The 18034-nt window shown below is 42.3% G+C and overlaps 1 protein-coding gene across 5 annotated transcripts in view; it reads left to right on the top strand.

Moving 5' to 3' along the window:
- MCF2L2 (MCF.2 cell line derived transforming sequence-like 2) overlaps window positions 1–18034 on the top strand; it is a 529158-nt gene that overhangs the window by 67689 nt on the left and 443435 nt on the right. For all 5 annotated transcript variants that reach the window (XM_082251878.1, XM_082251880.1, XM_082251879.1 and 2 more), the window contains exon 2: window positions 13903–13986. In XM_082251878.1, the coding sequence (XP_082108004.1) occupies window positions 13903–13986 (84 nt within the window). The remainder of the gene's footprint in view (window positions 1–13902; window positions 13987–18034) is intronic.

Raw genomic sequence — 18034 nt, 5'->3', positions numbered from 1 at the left:
ATTATGTAAAGCTTAAAAGCTTTGTCTTTTTGGCCTGCTGGTTAGACTCTGACTAGGCAGATTTTGGAGCAGGACCTACCACCTATGGCTCCTTTGCAGATCTCTGTACATTGTGAACTGACCTATGGTGTAGTTGTGGTGGTGTGCTCCTCCTCCCCGCCGTGCTCACTAGTGCTGAGGGTGTGTTGTAAAGTCCATGGAGCTGGCCCAGGATGCAATCCTGTGTTGTGATCTGAGCTGTCACATTCTGTGCATTTTAAACTGACCTTACAGTCCTTGGCGAGATGGGATGTTGAAAAGCAGCACTTGTAGCAGATGTGGTTCTCCTTGAGGAAGGCTTTGCGGTCCTGCAGGGTTTTCTCTCTGAAGGCTCTGCATTTTAGTAGAGGATGTGGCTTCCGATGCAAGGGACACTGCTTACCAGGATCTTGGACCTTTGTCTCGGAGTTAGAGAAGTTGGCAGACCTGTGAAAGGAACCTGGAGGAGACACATTAGTTTTGTGTACTGCTACTGGAGGTTTGCGAGGGTTAAGTCCCACAGGAGCGGCACACAACAGCGTAAAATCAAAACTTGGATCATTTCTTGTTTTAGCTTGCTGGCACACAAAGTCCACAAAAACAGTAAAAGGAGGGAATGGAACATCATGCTGTCTTTTATATCGGGATCCGTGTGTAATCCACTGCTCTTGCAAGTTATAGGGTAACTTTTGCACAATGGGATTGACACCTCTGGCTGTGTCAAGGAATGCAAGTCCTTGTAAGTCTCCCTCAGATTTAGCTACTTGAAGTTCCATTAACAAGTCACTTGACTCTCTAAGTTTATGGTAGGCTTTGCTAGGTATTCTGGGAAAGTTATCAAGTCTTTTGAATAATGCATTTTCTACTGCTTCTGCTGAACCAAAACACTCATCAAGTCTATCCCAGATTGTTCTAATACCAGTGTCTGGGTAGTTTATATTTATTGTCCTGATTCGCCTGGCGTGCTCGGCAGACTCATTTCCAAGCCATTTGATCAGGAGGTCTATCTCTTCGCTGCAAGATAGCCCTAAGTCTCTGATAGTGTTTTGAAAGGATGACCGCCAGGCTCTGTAGTTTTCAGGGCGGTCATTAAACTTTTCAAGTCCTTTGGTGACTAACTCGCGTCGTGCAAAGAACCTTGCAAAGTCTATGGTGGCTTGGTTAGCCTGTTGTGTGTTGTCATGGTAAGATGGCTGTGTGTAGTCATACCTTTTGCTGGTGCCAAGCTGGCCTCTGATGTACCGTTCTGGCTTGGGCGTTGGTTCTGGAGGGCGATTAGAGGGTGATTCTATTATCTCACTTATGGGGAGTCTGTCATAGGAGACATCACTTTGTGCGGATTTCTCCCGTTTGCAGGCTTGAGGCTTGTCACTGACTTGCGGTGGTACCGTGGAGTGTCTTTGGCTTGTCTCTTTGACGTCATCTTTGACACTGCTTGTTTTAAAGTGTTTATTGATGTAATCTGAAGTTTGTTGTAGAGAATTTGGAGTTTCAGCTGCTGGATCGAGAATGTTGCTGCGTCTGCTGGGTTCACTTCTCGGGTATACAGCTAATTCTAAGGCGTCTGCTTCAGCTACGGCTGCTGCTACTTCCTTCTCTACAGACAGTTTCTCTAGGGCTACTTCTAGGAGGGCTTCCTCGGCCTCTAACTTCACTTTCTCCTGTTTAATCTGCATTTCTTGCTCAGCAAAGGCTGCTCGGGCCTTGGCGGCTTCAGCTTTCGCACGTGCAATGGCGAGTGCACTGCTTGAGGAGGAAGATCTAGAGGAGCCGGAAACTCTGGACCTTGTCTTGAGTGAGGATGACTGGCTATGTGACATGTTGCTTGCAGGAATGCTTGACTGTGTAGAGACTGCTGTATTGCATATGCAGATGACTGCGCTGGCAGGGTAGCAGGCCTCTGTATAGTCGCTGTCCTAAATCCCACTTGCTGGATAGCCGCTGTTTCACTGTTCTGTTCTCACTACACGTATGCCCCAGGCGTGTGCAGCTCAACATACAGCTAAACCTTTAATCCTACAATAACCAGTCCTTTTGTAACTTAAGGCTTTATTCCAGTGAAAGAATGGTGGTCACATAAAACAGGTTACAAGTCAGATGGATATGCAAATAGGATTGTGAATAGTCAGATAGGACTGATCAGATAGGATTGAGAATATGGCGAAACTATAATAAACAGATAAACATACAATCAGTGTACAAACATAAACAATATATGCACTGAGTATATAACTGACAGTTCAAAGGCATACCAGCGATGCTTCAAAGGGGGGTTCAGGAATCTCCCACAACAACCTCAGATGCTGACTGCTCCTTCCTGAGGTAAATCTAAAATGGAGATTTTCTCACAGAGGGGTGGAACTAATACTCAGTAATAGAGAACAGGAAATACCATAAAGTACCGTACAACAATTGTATTGTCACAGTGGCATCTTGTGGACAATATTGGTATTGCAAGTTCCACTAACATTAATTACTTCCAAGCTGAAGGCATGACACAGATCATTACCAAATATTTGAAAGTGCCCTAGATTTTAGAAATGTTTATCCGTGCTTTCCTAATTGATTTTGACTTGATTCTATCCTTCTGCAGGACTATGCTATTACATGTAATATGCATGTCTATCTTTACTGGTCTCTGATTACAAACCGGTCCAGGAAGGGCTGGCAACTTTTACTTTGGGGGTAGAACTATCAGATAGCAAGGCATCTCCGGTGATATATGGAGAGTGTACTCCAGAGACAGGAAACAGGAATTTCTGCTCACAGTAGAGACCTGGTTATCAGTGAGAAAGGATGTAGAAAGAAATCTCCTTAATTGAGTCAAAGCAACAAAAACCCAACAACATTTTCTCACATTATACGAGACTAAATAAAAAGATTTGAAAGGAGTTCCACTTTAACAAGGTAGACTGCTTTTATGAGAGTAAAGGCTCCCCTATTCACTGCACATTTTAAATACATTTTATCTGCTTGCCTACTGGGCACTTTGACCCCCTTCCTGCCCAGGCCAAATTTTAGCTTTCAACGCTGTCACACTTTGAATGACAATTTCGTGGTCATGCAGCACTACTCACATGAAATTTTTATTATTTTTTTTTCCACAAAAATAGAGCTTTATTTTGCTGGTATTTAAATAACCACCTTTTTTTTTGTTGTTCTTTTTTTTTTTGCTAAACCGAAAATTTGAAAAAAAAAATGTGTTTCATATTTCGTTATATAATTTTGCAAAAAGGTAATTTTTCTCCTTCACTGATGTGCGCTGATGGGCACTGATGAGGCAGCACTGGTTGGCACTGATGTGGTGGCACTAATAGGTGGTACTGATAGGCAGCACTGACAGGCACTGGTAGACGGCACTGATGAGCAGCACTGATAGGTGACACTGATGAGGAGTCACTGATGGGCACTGATTGGCAGCATTGTTGGGACTGCACTGATAATCAGGACACTGATAATCAGTGCCTTAATTTTCAGTGTCGTTGTCCCTTTAAGACAAGCCGGTTATCGGCTCTCTTTTTCTCTCCTCACATCATCGCGAGGAAAGAAAAGTCCATAACCGTCTGATCACGTGGTAAAGGACTGCTGCGATTGGCCCTTTACCCTAATCTAAAAAGCATGCCATCTGCATGCCATCTGCGCTCTGCAGGGAGCGCACGAACAGCATCATGGGAGGAGGTCCATGGATGCCCTCCCGGCAAACGGAGCCTGTGCTGTAACTGTCTTTTGGCTATACTGCGGGCAGGAAGTGGTTAAAGGCAAACACATTCTGTGCAGATAATACACTGAGATGGGCACAACCATGTTAAGAATTCCAAATTAAGTGGCTTAATGGCTAGGATGCAGAGAAAATGTAACTTGGCCACAAAGCATGTATACAGAATTGTAGATGTATCACTCATAGGCTCATAGCAGGTGAAGGTGCACCATTATATGTCCTTGAATGGAACCATTTTTGTACACTCATAGTGCTACAGTATTATTCCATCTAACTTTAGAGAGGATTTTCATTACTAGGTGGAAGCATTTAGAATGTTTGTTCATTTATTTATTACACAGTACTTTATAGTAGAACATTTGCTGTAATAGCCAAGAGCCAGAAAAAAATGTTGCTGTGATTGAGGTGATGTGCTCAGAGTAGTACCATTGTCTATTGGTGCAGAAAAGGTTATTTAGTGTTAGGGAATAAATTATGCTGGTGTTAAAGCTGAGCTTTATGGGCGATTTTAATCTCTTCCTAATAAGAAATATAACCCTTTTATTATTACAGGTGTTTATAAAGCACTCACAGTTTATGCAGTGCTTTAGACCTTTTACATTCACGTCAGTCCCTGCCCTCAAGAAGTCTAAGGTTCCTATCTCACATCCATACATACTAGGGCCATTTTTTTTTTTTTCTTACAGCAGCCATTTACCTATCAGCATGACTGGGGAGTGTGGGAGGAAACTGGACCACACAGAGGAAACCCAAGCACAGGGAGAACATGCAAACTCCATACATGATTCATCACTCCATGCTGATTGGGACAACTAAGCCACTTTCTGGAGGCCATTTTATTAGTCTTGAGCTGCGCAGGGTAGCTCAGTTGTTCTAAAAAAATCAATAAAGATTAATCAATAGGAATAGCATTTTATTGCTAAAAGCTCTGTTCTCACCTGTGTGTTTTAGGTGAAGTGCTTTAAAAAATTTCCGCTTGCTGCATCTATAATGCGCTTTTATCAAAAGGTACCTTATGTTGAGTTCAATGATAAAATACCTACAATGCAGCACATCACATAGGTGTGAACCAGGCCTTACAAATGGAACAAATGGTTTCCTGTGGAGTAAACTATACAGTAGAATCGTGTAGCTCTCAATACCACATGATTGAAGAACCATGCAAGACTACTACACTCTACTTGTGAAAATATATTCCTTCTCTTGGCCACCATGAAGTTGCTGTGCAGAGTCAGCTGAAATATCATAGGACCCTTCATTCATGTCAGGCAGGAGTCCTGTGTGATGAAAATTCCATGCTGTCTCATATTGCACATAATCCCATCTGGAAAAGGGTCTGATGGAAATAAAAGTAAATTAGCCACATCAGTCTTATTAACTGCATGAATCATCTATGAAATCAGTATATCTGCCATATTGTCAGAGACAGATTATGAATAGGCCACTGAGGACATAACTACCAAAGCTATGATGGCTTGTCTTTTTTTGTATTAAATGTTGTATTATTTACATAAAAATATAGTTTACTATATTTATATAGAGACTGTCAGCTATCCAACTTTAACCCACACCGTGCAAACCTCATTGTTTCAGTACCTTGAAAAGTAAAATCTGTGTCCAAAATAACTGGACAATGTCCCGCAGGCACAACAAGGGACATGTTCCCACAGCAACAGTCATTGTGGGATAATAAAATTTTAGCTTTATTACCAAGATACAGTGGACATGGAGACAAAACACAGACAGGAACAACATTTCAGTGTACCTAACCAGGAAAATGTTCAGATAATTGAAGGGAAAACTGACTCTTTTAGAGCCCATTCACACTGCCGCGACTTGTCAGGCGACTTGTCAGCCTGACAAGTCGCGGTCCATTGAGTAGTACAGGACCCGTTCTAATAGGAGCGACACAAGTCGCTCCGACTTAGAAAAAGGGTCCTGTACTACTTTGGGGCGACCTCGGAGCGACTTGCATAGACTTCCATTATGTGAAGTCCCTGCAAGTCGCGCCGAAGTCGCGGTGCACAGCGGTGCACGCGACTTCACAGGTCGCCCCCGAAGTCGAGTCGCCTCAGTGTGAACCGGCTCTAATGCAAGTGTTTTATGACACCAAGCACATAATGTAAACAATAATAAAAAATAACAACATTTTTAAAAAATAACTTTTTCTATCAAAAAAAAATTGAGCTGGGTCAGCCCCCTATTTATTTCCCCTGATTCCTTATGGCCATTAAGACCCTCCATCACATTAGAGCAGGGGTCTCCAAACTACGGCCTGAGGGCCAGATATGGCCCTTTGCTAGCCTTTATTCGGCCTTCGGGCACTATTCCTCCCAATGATATGAGGTACTATTCCTCCCACTGACACCAGCAATGGGGCACTATTTCTTCCACTGATACCAATGATGGGATACTATTCCTGCTACTAATACCAATAATGGGGCACTATTCCTCCCACTGACCACCAACCCTGAGGCCAAATTCATTTTCACTGATGCTGGGCCTGGGACATTTTCTACCCCCACTGGCCACAATCTGGCCTTCCTAAGGTCTGAAGGACAGTAGACTGGCCCTTTTATTTGAAAAGTTTGGAGACCTTTGCATTAGAGAACCAATAGGAAGTATTAGTGTTGTGAAGGGGCATTGAAGCTTGATATTTACAGGAAGTTGTGATTTGCATATAGCTTTAGTTCTGTGTCAACTGATTGTTTAGCATGCAGTTTTTACTGAAGTTAATGACTTTTATGACTTTTTTAAATCCTGTACTTTTGCTTGGCTACATTTGTGATGGGTTTACTTTAAAGTGTCACTAAACCCACATCAGAAAAAAACTATCAAGAAATGCTGTATTCCTTGATGTTCATACTAACTCCTGTTATCTCAAAATCTCTAACTAAATCTGAGCCATGAGATTCGTTTTCTGTATTCTGAAAAAAAACTGGTTGATCCTGCTGCACTCTATCTCCCCCTTCTGTTCATACCCCCAATGCCGCTAGGGATTTTGCAACTGTGGTGGCAACTCTGCACATGCTCAGTTTTCAGTGAGTTTCTATGCTGACCATTTCCTTCCTATCATATCTGAGCAGCCTACGTGACTACAGAGCCCACTCCCTCCCTCCTCTATGCCTACTAGCCAGCTAAACAAAATGACGGTGGAATATTACATGTAGATTAATGGTGGCTTCACCTCCCTCCCATCCTAAGACACAGGCTGGAGGGGCGTGACACAGCCTGGGACTGGCAGAAATCTGCTCACATAGTGTTATTTCCACTCAATATTTCTATGACAATTTAAAACAGTTTAGTGATATAAATTATTTATTTTTACTCCGTATTCCAAAGATTTTTTTTTTTTAACATGTGACCAGCAGCAGAGGACTGTAAGCTCCTCCTGCTTATGTTTCCCTGCAGACAGGCTGAGAAAGAGCTGGGTTATGTGACAGTTGTATATTGATTAGAAAAAACATATTTTGATGTTTTTATTATTAAAATAATTACAGTGATATCATCCATATACAGAAATAGAAGGGACAATGTATATAAAACAGTGTGTGTTTAGTATTAGTTTAGTAACCGTCTATAGTAGGGAAAGTAAAGAATAGAAACAGGGCTACATGTCAATTATGTGTCACTTCATGCCATTTTATTGTGCTGCCAGCTTTAGCATACCTTGTTTTATCTTGGCAAACTGCAGAAGTGACATTATAGCTTTAGGATAACAGCATAATCAGTCTGCATCATGCCCCCTTAACGATGGAGCCCCAATGCTTATAGAGATTTCTGATGAATCACACTGGCGGTCACTTCATAGTGATCTCCAGGCAGATATAAAATCACAATTGATACATTTTAATTAGAACTACGGTGCCTTGAAAAAGTATTCATACCCCTTGAAATTTTCCATATTTTGTCATATTACAACCAAAGCGTAAAAGTATTTTATTGGGTCTTTATGTGATAGACGAGCACAAAGTGGCACATAATTGTGAAGTAAAAGTAACTTGTTAAATGGTTTTCAATCATTTTTACAGGGAATTATCTGAAAAGTGTGGTGTGCATTTGTATTCAGCCTCCTTTATTCTGATACCCCTAACTAAAATCTAGTGGAACCAATTGCCTTCAGAAGTCACCTAATTCGACACATTAGACACTTGAAGACCAGGCCTTTTTCTGACATTTGTTATTTACAAGTTAAAATCAGTATTTTTTTGCTTGAAAATTGCTTAGAACCCCAAAACATTATATAAACATTATATCTTGTGATAGTAATAAGCAGTGACAGGTACCTCTTATGGAGGGATCTGGGGTGTTTAAGACCCCAAACTCCTCCTCTGCACTTGAAAGTTTGCAAAACACCAAGATTGGCATTTTTTAATACTTTTGATTTTTGAAAACTGCCGCTGTTGGCTCCTGAGTAAACCAACGTCATGACGTCGCTTCCAGGTTACTACATTCGAGATCCGATCAAAGCCGATTCCGGCTTTGTTCGGGTCTCCGGTCAGTCGGCGGATGTGCCGGCTTGTCGCCCGGGTCTCCCCCGTGTGACAGGAGAGCCTGAGCATGCAGCTGAATGCGACGGAAGGAAGGGAGGGGGGGGGGGAATCCTCTCCCGCTGCATGTAATACCAGCCAAGCGGCTGCTTGGTCGCATTGGTATGGCACAACTGCAAGCTTACCAAGACATGGCCATCCATCTAAACTGACATGCCAGGCAAGGAAAGCATTAATCAGAGATGCAGCCAGAGGCTCATGGTAATCTCTGCAGAGATCCACAGCTCAGGTGGGAGAATCTGTCCACAGGACAACTATTAGTCGTGCACTCCACAAATCTGGCCTTTATGGAACAGTGACAAGAAGAAAGCCATTGTTGAAAGAAAGCCATAAGAAGTCCCATTTGCAGTTTGCAAAAAGCCATGTGGGGGACTCAGAAGGTGCTTCGGTAATATGAGACCAAAATGTTACTTTTTGGCCTAAAAGTAAAAAGCTACGTGTGGCAGAAAACTAACACTGCACATAACCCTGAACACACCATCCCCACCGCGAAACATGATGGTGGCAGCATTATATTGTGGGGATGCTTTTCTTCAGCAGGGACAGGGAACCTGGTCAGAGTTGATGGGAAGATGAATGGAGCCAAATACAGGGTAATCCTAGAAGTACACCTATTAGAGTCTGCAAAAGAGCTAAAATGGAATGGTTTAGACCAAAATAGTCATGTGTTAGAATGGCCCAGTCAAAGTCCAGACCTAAATCCAATTGAGAATCTGTGGCAAGACTTGAAAATTGTTGTTTACAGACACTCTTCATCCAATCTGACAGAGCTTGAGCTATTTTGCAAAGAAGAATTGGCAAAAAGTTCAAAATTAACATGTTCAGTACCAGATTTGTGTCAAAAATTGTTTTTATTTTTTAAAACTTTAAATGTACAAAATATCGGCCCATATTGGCCGATACCTATACGTTGTGACCAAAATATCAGTATCATATCGGTCTATCCCTAGTTATAACTGTCAGATTTTTTTCACAGTCTGTGTTCCATTGCAGAGATTTCCCTTCACTTCCTGTCCCATAGCCAAGCAGGACGTGAGAGGAAATCCCTGCAAATTAAGGGAATTCCTTGGGGATGTCCAGGTCATCAGAACTTGTGTCCCCATTTGAAGATTTTCCCTCTATTACTTTTCTGGCGACTCCCCAAAATGTTGGATTTTCTTTTACGTTCACTTTCAATGATAATGGTAAACAGGACAAATACAGAGGGTGATTCTCTTTAACTACTTGCCGACCACCCACAGTATATATACTGCGGCAGTCAGCCCCTCCTAGGCAAAGCGACGTAGTACTACGTCGCTCGCCCAGGAGCCTGCAGGGGGTAAGCGCACGCTTCCGGAGGCGCACTCCCGCCCCGCTCGTTCATGGCCAACCCAGCGCGTGTGACCGGCGGCTCCGATGTCCGCCGGTCACTTGCGATCTCCCGCAGGAGAGGGAGAAAGGCAAGTGGCTGATGTAAACAAAGCCGCCTGTCATTCTCCCTGGTGTAACTGCAGAGATCATACGATCCTGCTATGTAGGATCGTATGTCTCTGTGGTTACATCAGAAGCCACGCCCCTTTACAGTTAGAATCACGCCCCTAGGGACACACTTAACCCCTTGATCACTAATAAAGTTAACCCCTTCCCTGCCAGTGTCATTTTTACAGTAACAGTGCATATTTATAGCACTGATTACTGTAGTAATGTCACCGGTACCCCCAAAAGTGTCCAAAATGTTAGTCAAGGGTCCGATCTGTCCGCCGCAATGTCGCAGTCCCGCAAAAAAAAATCACAGATCGCCGCCATTACTAGTTAAAAAAAAAAACAATAAAAATGACATAAATCTTTCCCTTAGTTAGTAAACACAATAACTTTTGCCCAAACCAATTAAAATACGCTTATTGCAATTTTTTTTACCAGTAATATGTAGCAGAAAACAAATTGGCCTAAAATGTTAAAAAAATTAGATTTTTACATTTTTTTGGGGAATTTCATATAAAAAATTTGAAAAATATTGTTATAGCGCAAAAAACAAAAAAATTGCACAGGTGTTTAAATACCACCAAAAGAAAGCTCTGTTTCTGGGGAAAAAAAGGACGTATATTTCATTTGGGTACAGCGTCGCAATTGTCAGTTAAAGTCACGCAGTGCCGAATCGCAAAATAGGCCCTGGCCTTTGAGCAGGAAAATCCCCTGGGGCTTAAGTGGTTAATTAACGAGGGCACAGACAGCAATAAAATCTGACAAGTGTTCTAATTCCTATTCACTCTATCCAAACCTAAAAAAAATTGTTTTGCCTCTAGTTATATTTTAAGTATTCATTATGAAAAAGTGAAGACCTGTAATGCTATGACAGTGCTATGTTGGCAGTGACTCACAAATGATAGAAAAGAGTGCGCAGAGGGATGACCTCATCAGTGTGCTACATCTCCTTTAATGTCCAATAAGCAAGCTTGAAGTGTGCCTGGGTCCTGCTATAGAGCCACATCATACTTCCTAACTGTCCCTCATTTGGAGGGACTGTCCCTCTTTTGGAGCAAAATCAAGTACAGTAAAACCTTGGTTTGAGAGTAACTTGGTTTAAGAGCGCTTTGCAAGACAAGCAAAATTTTCAAATAAATTTTGACTTGATATACAAGCGATGTCTTGATATACAAGTAGCCTCAAGTCACAGCTGAGTATTAAAGAGAAGAGAGGCGCCTCTAAGTTTAGAAATGTGGTTAAATTTAGCAACTCATATGGTTGAATAAAACAGGCACATCTAAGTATGCAGGCATCTGGGGTAAAGCTGTCCACATAGGACCATCCTCCGCACCGTCATCTACATCATCCTTTCCATCCATGCTGCCCCTCGCTTTCAGATCGCTTTACTGCAGGGTGGTCTTCCCGGTCAGGATTACAGACTGGCAGCCGGCGGTACAGAAGATGGTCTATGTGCAAGCTTTACCCCGGATGCCTGCATACTTAGATATGCCTGTTTTATTCATCAACCATGTGAGTTGCTAAATGTTGTACCTTCATTAAATGTAACCATATTGCTACACTTAGAGGCGCCTCCCTTCTCTTTGATACCCTGTAGCTCCTGCTGGATTTTGCTTCCAATCCCCTTGTGGAAGCGGCTATTTGTGGATGGACATTTTATGGTTACACAACCTATCACAATGCTATAATCTTTTTATATGGACTATAAATTGAAGGATTTATGAATAAATGGTTGTGGAACGAATCATCTGAGTTTCCATTATTTCTTATGGGGAAATTTGCTTTGATATAAGAGTGCTTTGGATTACAAGCATGCTTCCGGAACGAATTATGCTTGCAATCCAAGGTTTTACTGTACTGCTCTCTTTGGTGCACCCAAAGGTGTCCCATGTCTTTTACAACCCTATAGTGTATACTGCAAAAAAAAAATTAAAAAATTTGTTGTACGCCACTAATATGTCCGGGTTTGGCTTGAAGAAAAGGTGGGAAACCTAACTTACATGGATGTAGAGTGGAGAGGGATACAAATAATGTGTTTCATCTCTGTGTATCACCTCAGGTTAGTGCCTTCACTGGGTATATGGAAGGATTTACAACCACTTTGTAGTTTCACTAAAAATCACGCAACTTTGGAGTTGGGCTAGTGTGAACCAAGCCTTAAACTTGTCTTTGTTGTCTAAAACAGTTGGCTGGATCACAAACAGGCTACAGAGAACTACCTTACCCTAACACAGCAATCAGTGTTTTCATTTGTTAATTTGGTCCCCTAAAGCAGTGGTCCTCAACCCCGGTCCTCGGGGCCCACTAACAGGCCAGGTTTGCAAGATAACTAAATTACATCACAGGTGATATCATTTGCTGCTCAGTGATTGCAGTATTCTAGTCTGCATCTCCCCAAGGTAATACTTAAAATCTGGCCTGTTAGTGGGCCCCAAGGACCGGAGTTGAGGACCACTGCTCTAAAGGACAACCATACCTAGTAGGTTTCCAAGGGTGAGAAGATCTCAATGTGCTGGAATTCCCAGGTTAACTTACCTGTCATGCCATTTTGAGGATGTCTCAGCTCAATCCTACCCTAAATGTTTCATTTATTTTATATTGTGGAGAATGAAACAGGCAGAGAGGCAGGGCAGCCATCAGAAATTTTGGGGCCCCTTACACAGTTTTTGGCCTGGGCCCTCCTCCCCCCCCCCCCCCCGGGCCTGACCACCAACATTCCACAGGGCCCACCTACCGTGTTGTTGTCCTCCTACAGTCCCATGTCCTCCTGCATTCCATGTCCTCTTCCTCCTCCAGTCCTATCTTCTCCATCCCAGGAAAATAAAGGTGAGTGGTTCTAGTAAATGCCGTCCCTCCTGTCCAGGGGTGAACAACTGGAGAACAGGGGAGGGCAGGGCCTACAGCTGTGTGTGAGGGCTAGTGAGGGACAGGACCCACAACATAGTGCCAGTCTGCAAGGGAATGGCGGAGCATAGAATTGAATGGTATTGCGAGGACAGGTGGCCCCCTACATGTGTATGGGCTGTACCCCCCTGATGGCGGCCCTGCAGAGAGGTATTCCTCTTGGTGCAGCAGGAGACTGAAGAATACACGGGTAGGGGAAAGTTGAACTCCTGCTGGGTACGCGATTTAAGCTGACCAGGTATGTCCAAACTTTAGTATCAATATTGGGTTGAGTGATTGTAAATATAAGGTGGTCATCTTGTGAAGGTTAGCAGCTCTGGGGCTACAATCCCAGAATCCAAAAGACCTAGACCTGGCCATCCTGCTCTCCCTGTGCTTTTTGTGGCTTTGCCCTTTTTTATAAACTCTATGTTTTAGCATAACTCAGCCCAGGTTTCCTCTGTAGGCAGTTTTGCAGAGCTGCTAGTGGAAGCGGTCATTTGAGTAAAGGAAAAATCACGTCATTTTGTGTGTCATTCAGCTGCTCGTGCAGCTCTACATTTTTCCACAGTAATGCAATTATGGTCTAAAACATCCACTTAGGAGGCATTCCTTTACCAGCAGAACCTGATGGTAACTTTCCCAGCATTGTGTATCCCAAGATGTGACAAGCATTCGTTTTCTACTTATTTTCCTTTTCTCTCTTCAGCTCTGGCTTTTGCAGAACTATTCACACAACATAATCAGAACAGAATAAAATGCTGAACCAAAAAAAGGGAAAAGAGTTCAGAAAGCGCAGCATGTAACAAAGAGGCCCCAGTGTAACTATCGATGTCTCATGCAGAAGCGAGGTCTGCCGACTGTATGCTACACAGCTAAGCCATTCAAGGCTGAGCCAAGCCTGGCTTCCACAGAGTGCTCAGGGGCAAAGGCTGGTCAAAGTGCTCTTATGTATGGCTAGCCAGACCCAAGGCAGAACAAAGAAAGGATATAACAGCCAACTAATGTTAAAAAGAATGTTGTAGCTGCAACTGGGGTCCATTATTTTCAGTGCTGCATAGCTGTGAGTAGAACATGTACATTATTAACTTGAAAAGGGAAATAGTTCTTTAAAATGATTGAGTACATGGGTATTTCAGGAAGAATCTTGTTTACTGATAAAATGAATAGAGAGCACGTGCTAATCTCTCAGCAGTTTGTTTCTGTTCCTTTTCTATTATTTTCTATGGGTATGAAATTGTATTAATCCAGAGTCTTTCTTTGAACCTACAGATGAAATCATGCAGCAAGAGATCAGACCCCTGCTTGCCGTGGACATCATGGAACAGCTTCATCGGCAGTTTGCTATCTTGCCGGGTAAGAACTGTATGAGCCATATCTGTGCATCTTGGCAGTTGTTAGACATGATGACTGAAGCTTAACATGTAAATGCAATTTCAGCTTCACAAAAAATACAATACTATTTGGCTGTTTTGCACTAAGTAAGGGTATAGATTGATAGATATGTATGGTTGCAGAACTACGGCATTTGTTCAGGATATGATGCTTCTCTGAAAAATGTTCTTTGCATGTATAGCTGGCTTTCAAAAACTAGCTATTGTATTTGACTGGTCTTCAGCTGGAGGCCACAAGGCTACGCATGGTCCTCCACCGTTACCCTTGGCAGGCCTAGTGTCTATAGGAAATACAATTTTTGAAATATTTCATTTTTTGTCATCATACATCTCCCTACATAAAAGACCAATCAAACCTTTAACAAGCTGTCTTTGTGCTTGTCGTGAGCATTTACTATTTTTTGCACGACTGGGCATCTCCCCTACAATGCAGTAATTGGCAGCACTGGGTTATCTCTATTCTATGCCCTATCAATAGAGATTATTAGAAAATCAGGCAAAAAATCCATTAATTCTAATAGCTATCTATGTTGGTCTGCCAGGAGCACCAATAAAATATTTAACCTCTCTAAATACAGTGGGAATGTGGAAACTATTGCACAATGCCCCTTTTATGCAATTTGCTGCCCAACAGTCATACACTGTGGCCTATTTGCCAAAAGATGACATTGAAATGTAGTTAAAATGTTAGTGCTTCATACATAGTTACATAGTTATTGAGGCTGAAAAAAGACACCAGTCCATCCTATGATGTGTGTGTGTTTGCTGTTAACCGTATATATATTTATACCCCTGTATGTTGTGGTCTTTAAGGTGCCCATCTAATTATTTTTTGAAACTATCGATGCTCTCTGCTTTTACCAGAATTCCACATCCTTACCGCTCTGACAGTACAGAACCCCTTACGTAGTTTAAGGTTTAACTGATTTTCTTCTAGTTTTAGTGAGTGGCCCTGTGTCTTATTGTATTCCCTTTCTCTGAAAAGTTTGTTCCCTATGCTATGGTCACCAGCACAGTATTTGTACATTGATATCATATCCACTCTCAATCGTCTCTTCTCCAGAAAGAACAAGTTCAATGCTTGCAGTCTTTCCTCAAGCCTGATGTCCTCCATCCCCCTAATTATCTTTGTTGCCCTTCTCTGGACTCTCTCCAGTTCCAGCACATCCTTCCTGAGGACCGGTGCCCAGAACTAAACGGCATATTAAAAAGATGTGGCCAGACCAGAGTCTTGTAGAGTGGGAGAATAATCTCTTTATTTCTGGAGTGGATCCCCTTTTTTATACATGCCAATATTCTGTTGGCTTTGCTTGCAGCGGATTGGCATTGCATGCCATTGCCAAGCCTTTTGTACACTAGGACCCCCAGGTCCTTTTCCATCTTAGATTCACCCAGAGGTTCACTCCCTAGCGAGTAACTTGCGTTTGTATTTCTGACACCCAAGTGCATTACCTTACATTTTTCAACATTAAACCTCATCTGCCATGTAGTTGCCCACCCCATTATTTTGTTCAGGTCTGCTTGTAAAGTTACCACGTCCTGCAAAAAGATATTGGCATGCTGAGCTTAGTATCGTCCGCAAATACCGAGATTGTGCTGGATATCCCATCCTCTAGGTCGTTTATGAATAAATTAAACAGGATTAGTCCCAGGACAGATCCTTGGGGGACCCCACTTTCCACACCTGCCCAATCCAAGTACTCCCCATTTATCACCACCCTCTGGACTGGCATGGAGCCAGTTTTCAATCCAGGTACTCACCCCATTGTCCATACCTACGTACCTTAGTTTGTACAATAAGCATTTGTGGGGAACGGTGTCAAATGCCTTTGCAAAGACCAGATACACCACATCCACGGCCTTCCCTTATCTAGATGGCAACTCACTTCTTCATAGAAGGTTCATAGATTGGTCTGGCAAGAACGATTTTTCATGAATCCATGCTGATTACTACTAATAATACCGTTCTCATTACTAAAGTCTTGTATATAGTCCCTTAACAACCCCTTCATAATCTTGCAGAATACTGATGTTAGGCTAACCGGCCTATAGTTCCCCGGGATATATCTCGGCCCTTTTTTAAATAATGGTACCATGCTGGCTTTTTTCCAATCAGCTGGCACCATACCTGTCTGTAGACTATCCATAAAGATCAAGAACAATGGTCTGGCTATCACCTGGCTGAGTTCTTTGACCACTTCCCGACCACCCGCTGCCTTTTTACTGCGGCAGAGTGGCTTTCCTGTGCAAACTGCGGGAAGCAGGGAAGCCGATGCACGGGTCAGGCAGCTCCGATTGCCGCCTGACACCCGCGATCGCTCCCCGCAGAGAGAGAAGGACAGGCAGCTGTTGTAAACACAGCTGACCGTTCTTCTCCCTGAAATGATCAAGGAGCCCATGTGATCCTTCTATATAGGATCACATGTCTCTATGGTCATTTCAGAAGCCACGCCCCCCCACAGTTAGAATCACTCCCCTAGGCTCACATTTAACTCCTTGATCACCCACATGGTTAACCCCTTCCCTGCCAATGGCATTATTACAGTAACAGTGCATATTTTTAGCACTGATTACTGTAGTATAGTCACTGGTACCCCCAAAAGTGTCAAAATGTCAGTTGGGGGTCTGATATGTCTGCCGCAATGTCGCAGTCCCGCAAAAAATCACAGATCGCCGCCATTACTAGTAAAAAAAAAAAAAAATACAACAAAAATTACATAAATCTGTCCGTGGTTAGAAAACACAACTTTTGCGCAAACCAATCAAAATACGCTTATTGCGATTTTTTCTTTTACCAAAAATATGTAGCAGAAAACAAATTGGCCTAAAATGTTAAAAAATTTTGATTTTTAAATTTTTTTCGTGAGAATGTCATATAGCAGAATGTGAAAAAATATTGTTTTTTTTTTTTTTTTTTTCAAAATTGTCGATATTTTATTGTTTATAGCGCAAAAAATAAAAATCGCACAGGTGATCAAATACCACCAAAAGAAAGCTCTATTTGTGGGAAAAAAAGGACATCAATTTTATTTGGGTGCAGCATCGCACGGCCACACAATTGTCCGTTAAAATACTGTTGTGCCGAATCGCAAAATAGGGCCTGGTCAGGAAGGGGGAAAATCCTTCCGGTTCTAAAGTGGTTACGGACCCTTGGGTACAAGCCATCCAGTCCCGGTGATTTATTTGTGTTAAGTTTTTCAAGTTTAGTTCTAAGTCTATCTTCTGTTAATCATGAGGGTGCTTTCTGAGGTGTATTATTTATTTTAACATTACAAGCTGGGTTAGTGTAGCCCCTCAATTCTTTTGTGAAGACTGAAGAGAAGAATTTATTTAGCACTTTCGGCTTCTCTCTGTCCTCTGTGGCCAGATTCCCTTTGTCGTCTTTTATGGGGCCAATGTGTTCTGGTCTCGCTTTCTTACTATTTATATACTTAAAGAATTTCTTGGGTTTTTTTTTTTACTCTCTTCCGCTATGTGTCTTTCGTGCTCTATTTTAGCCACCTTGATTTCGCCTTTACATTTCTTATTGCAGTCTTTGTAATGTTGGAATGCTGCCAATGACCCCTCACCCTTGTATTTATTGAAGGCCTTTTCTTTAGTATTAATATGCCATTTTATGTTGGAGTTTAGCCACCCAGGGTTGATTTTAGCTCTTTTAAACGTATTCACCTTTTGAATGCGCTGGCCAATCCCTTTATTTAGTATGTTCTTGAAGCACTCCCATTTTTCCTCCGTGTTCTTTGTTCCTAGGGTTCCCTCCCATTTGTAATTTTCTAGCAAAGAGCGCAATTTAGGGAAGTTAGCTCTTTTGAAATTCAGTGTCCTTTATTATCCTTGTGTTTCCTATTTCTATGATTTATACTGAAACTAATTGACCATGGTCACTGTTTCCTAAGTTGCCCTTTATTTCTATATCCGTGATCAGGTCTGTATTTTTAGTAATCAGTCGGTCTAGTATTGCGTTTTCTTGTCGGTGCGTTCACCATCTGACCCATAAAATTGTCCTGCAA

The sequence above is a fragment of the Pelophylax lessonae genome (assembly GCF_965119305.1).
Source record: "Pelophylax lessonae genome assembly, chromosome: 3".
In the NCBI taxonomy this organism is placed as follows: Eukaryota; Metazoa; Chordata; class Amphibia; order Anura; family Ranidae; genus Pelophylax; species Pelophylax lessonae.
This window is presented reverse-complemented; position numbering and strand designations above follow the sequence as displayed.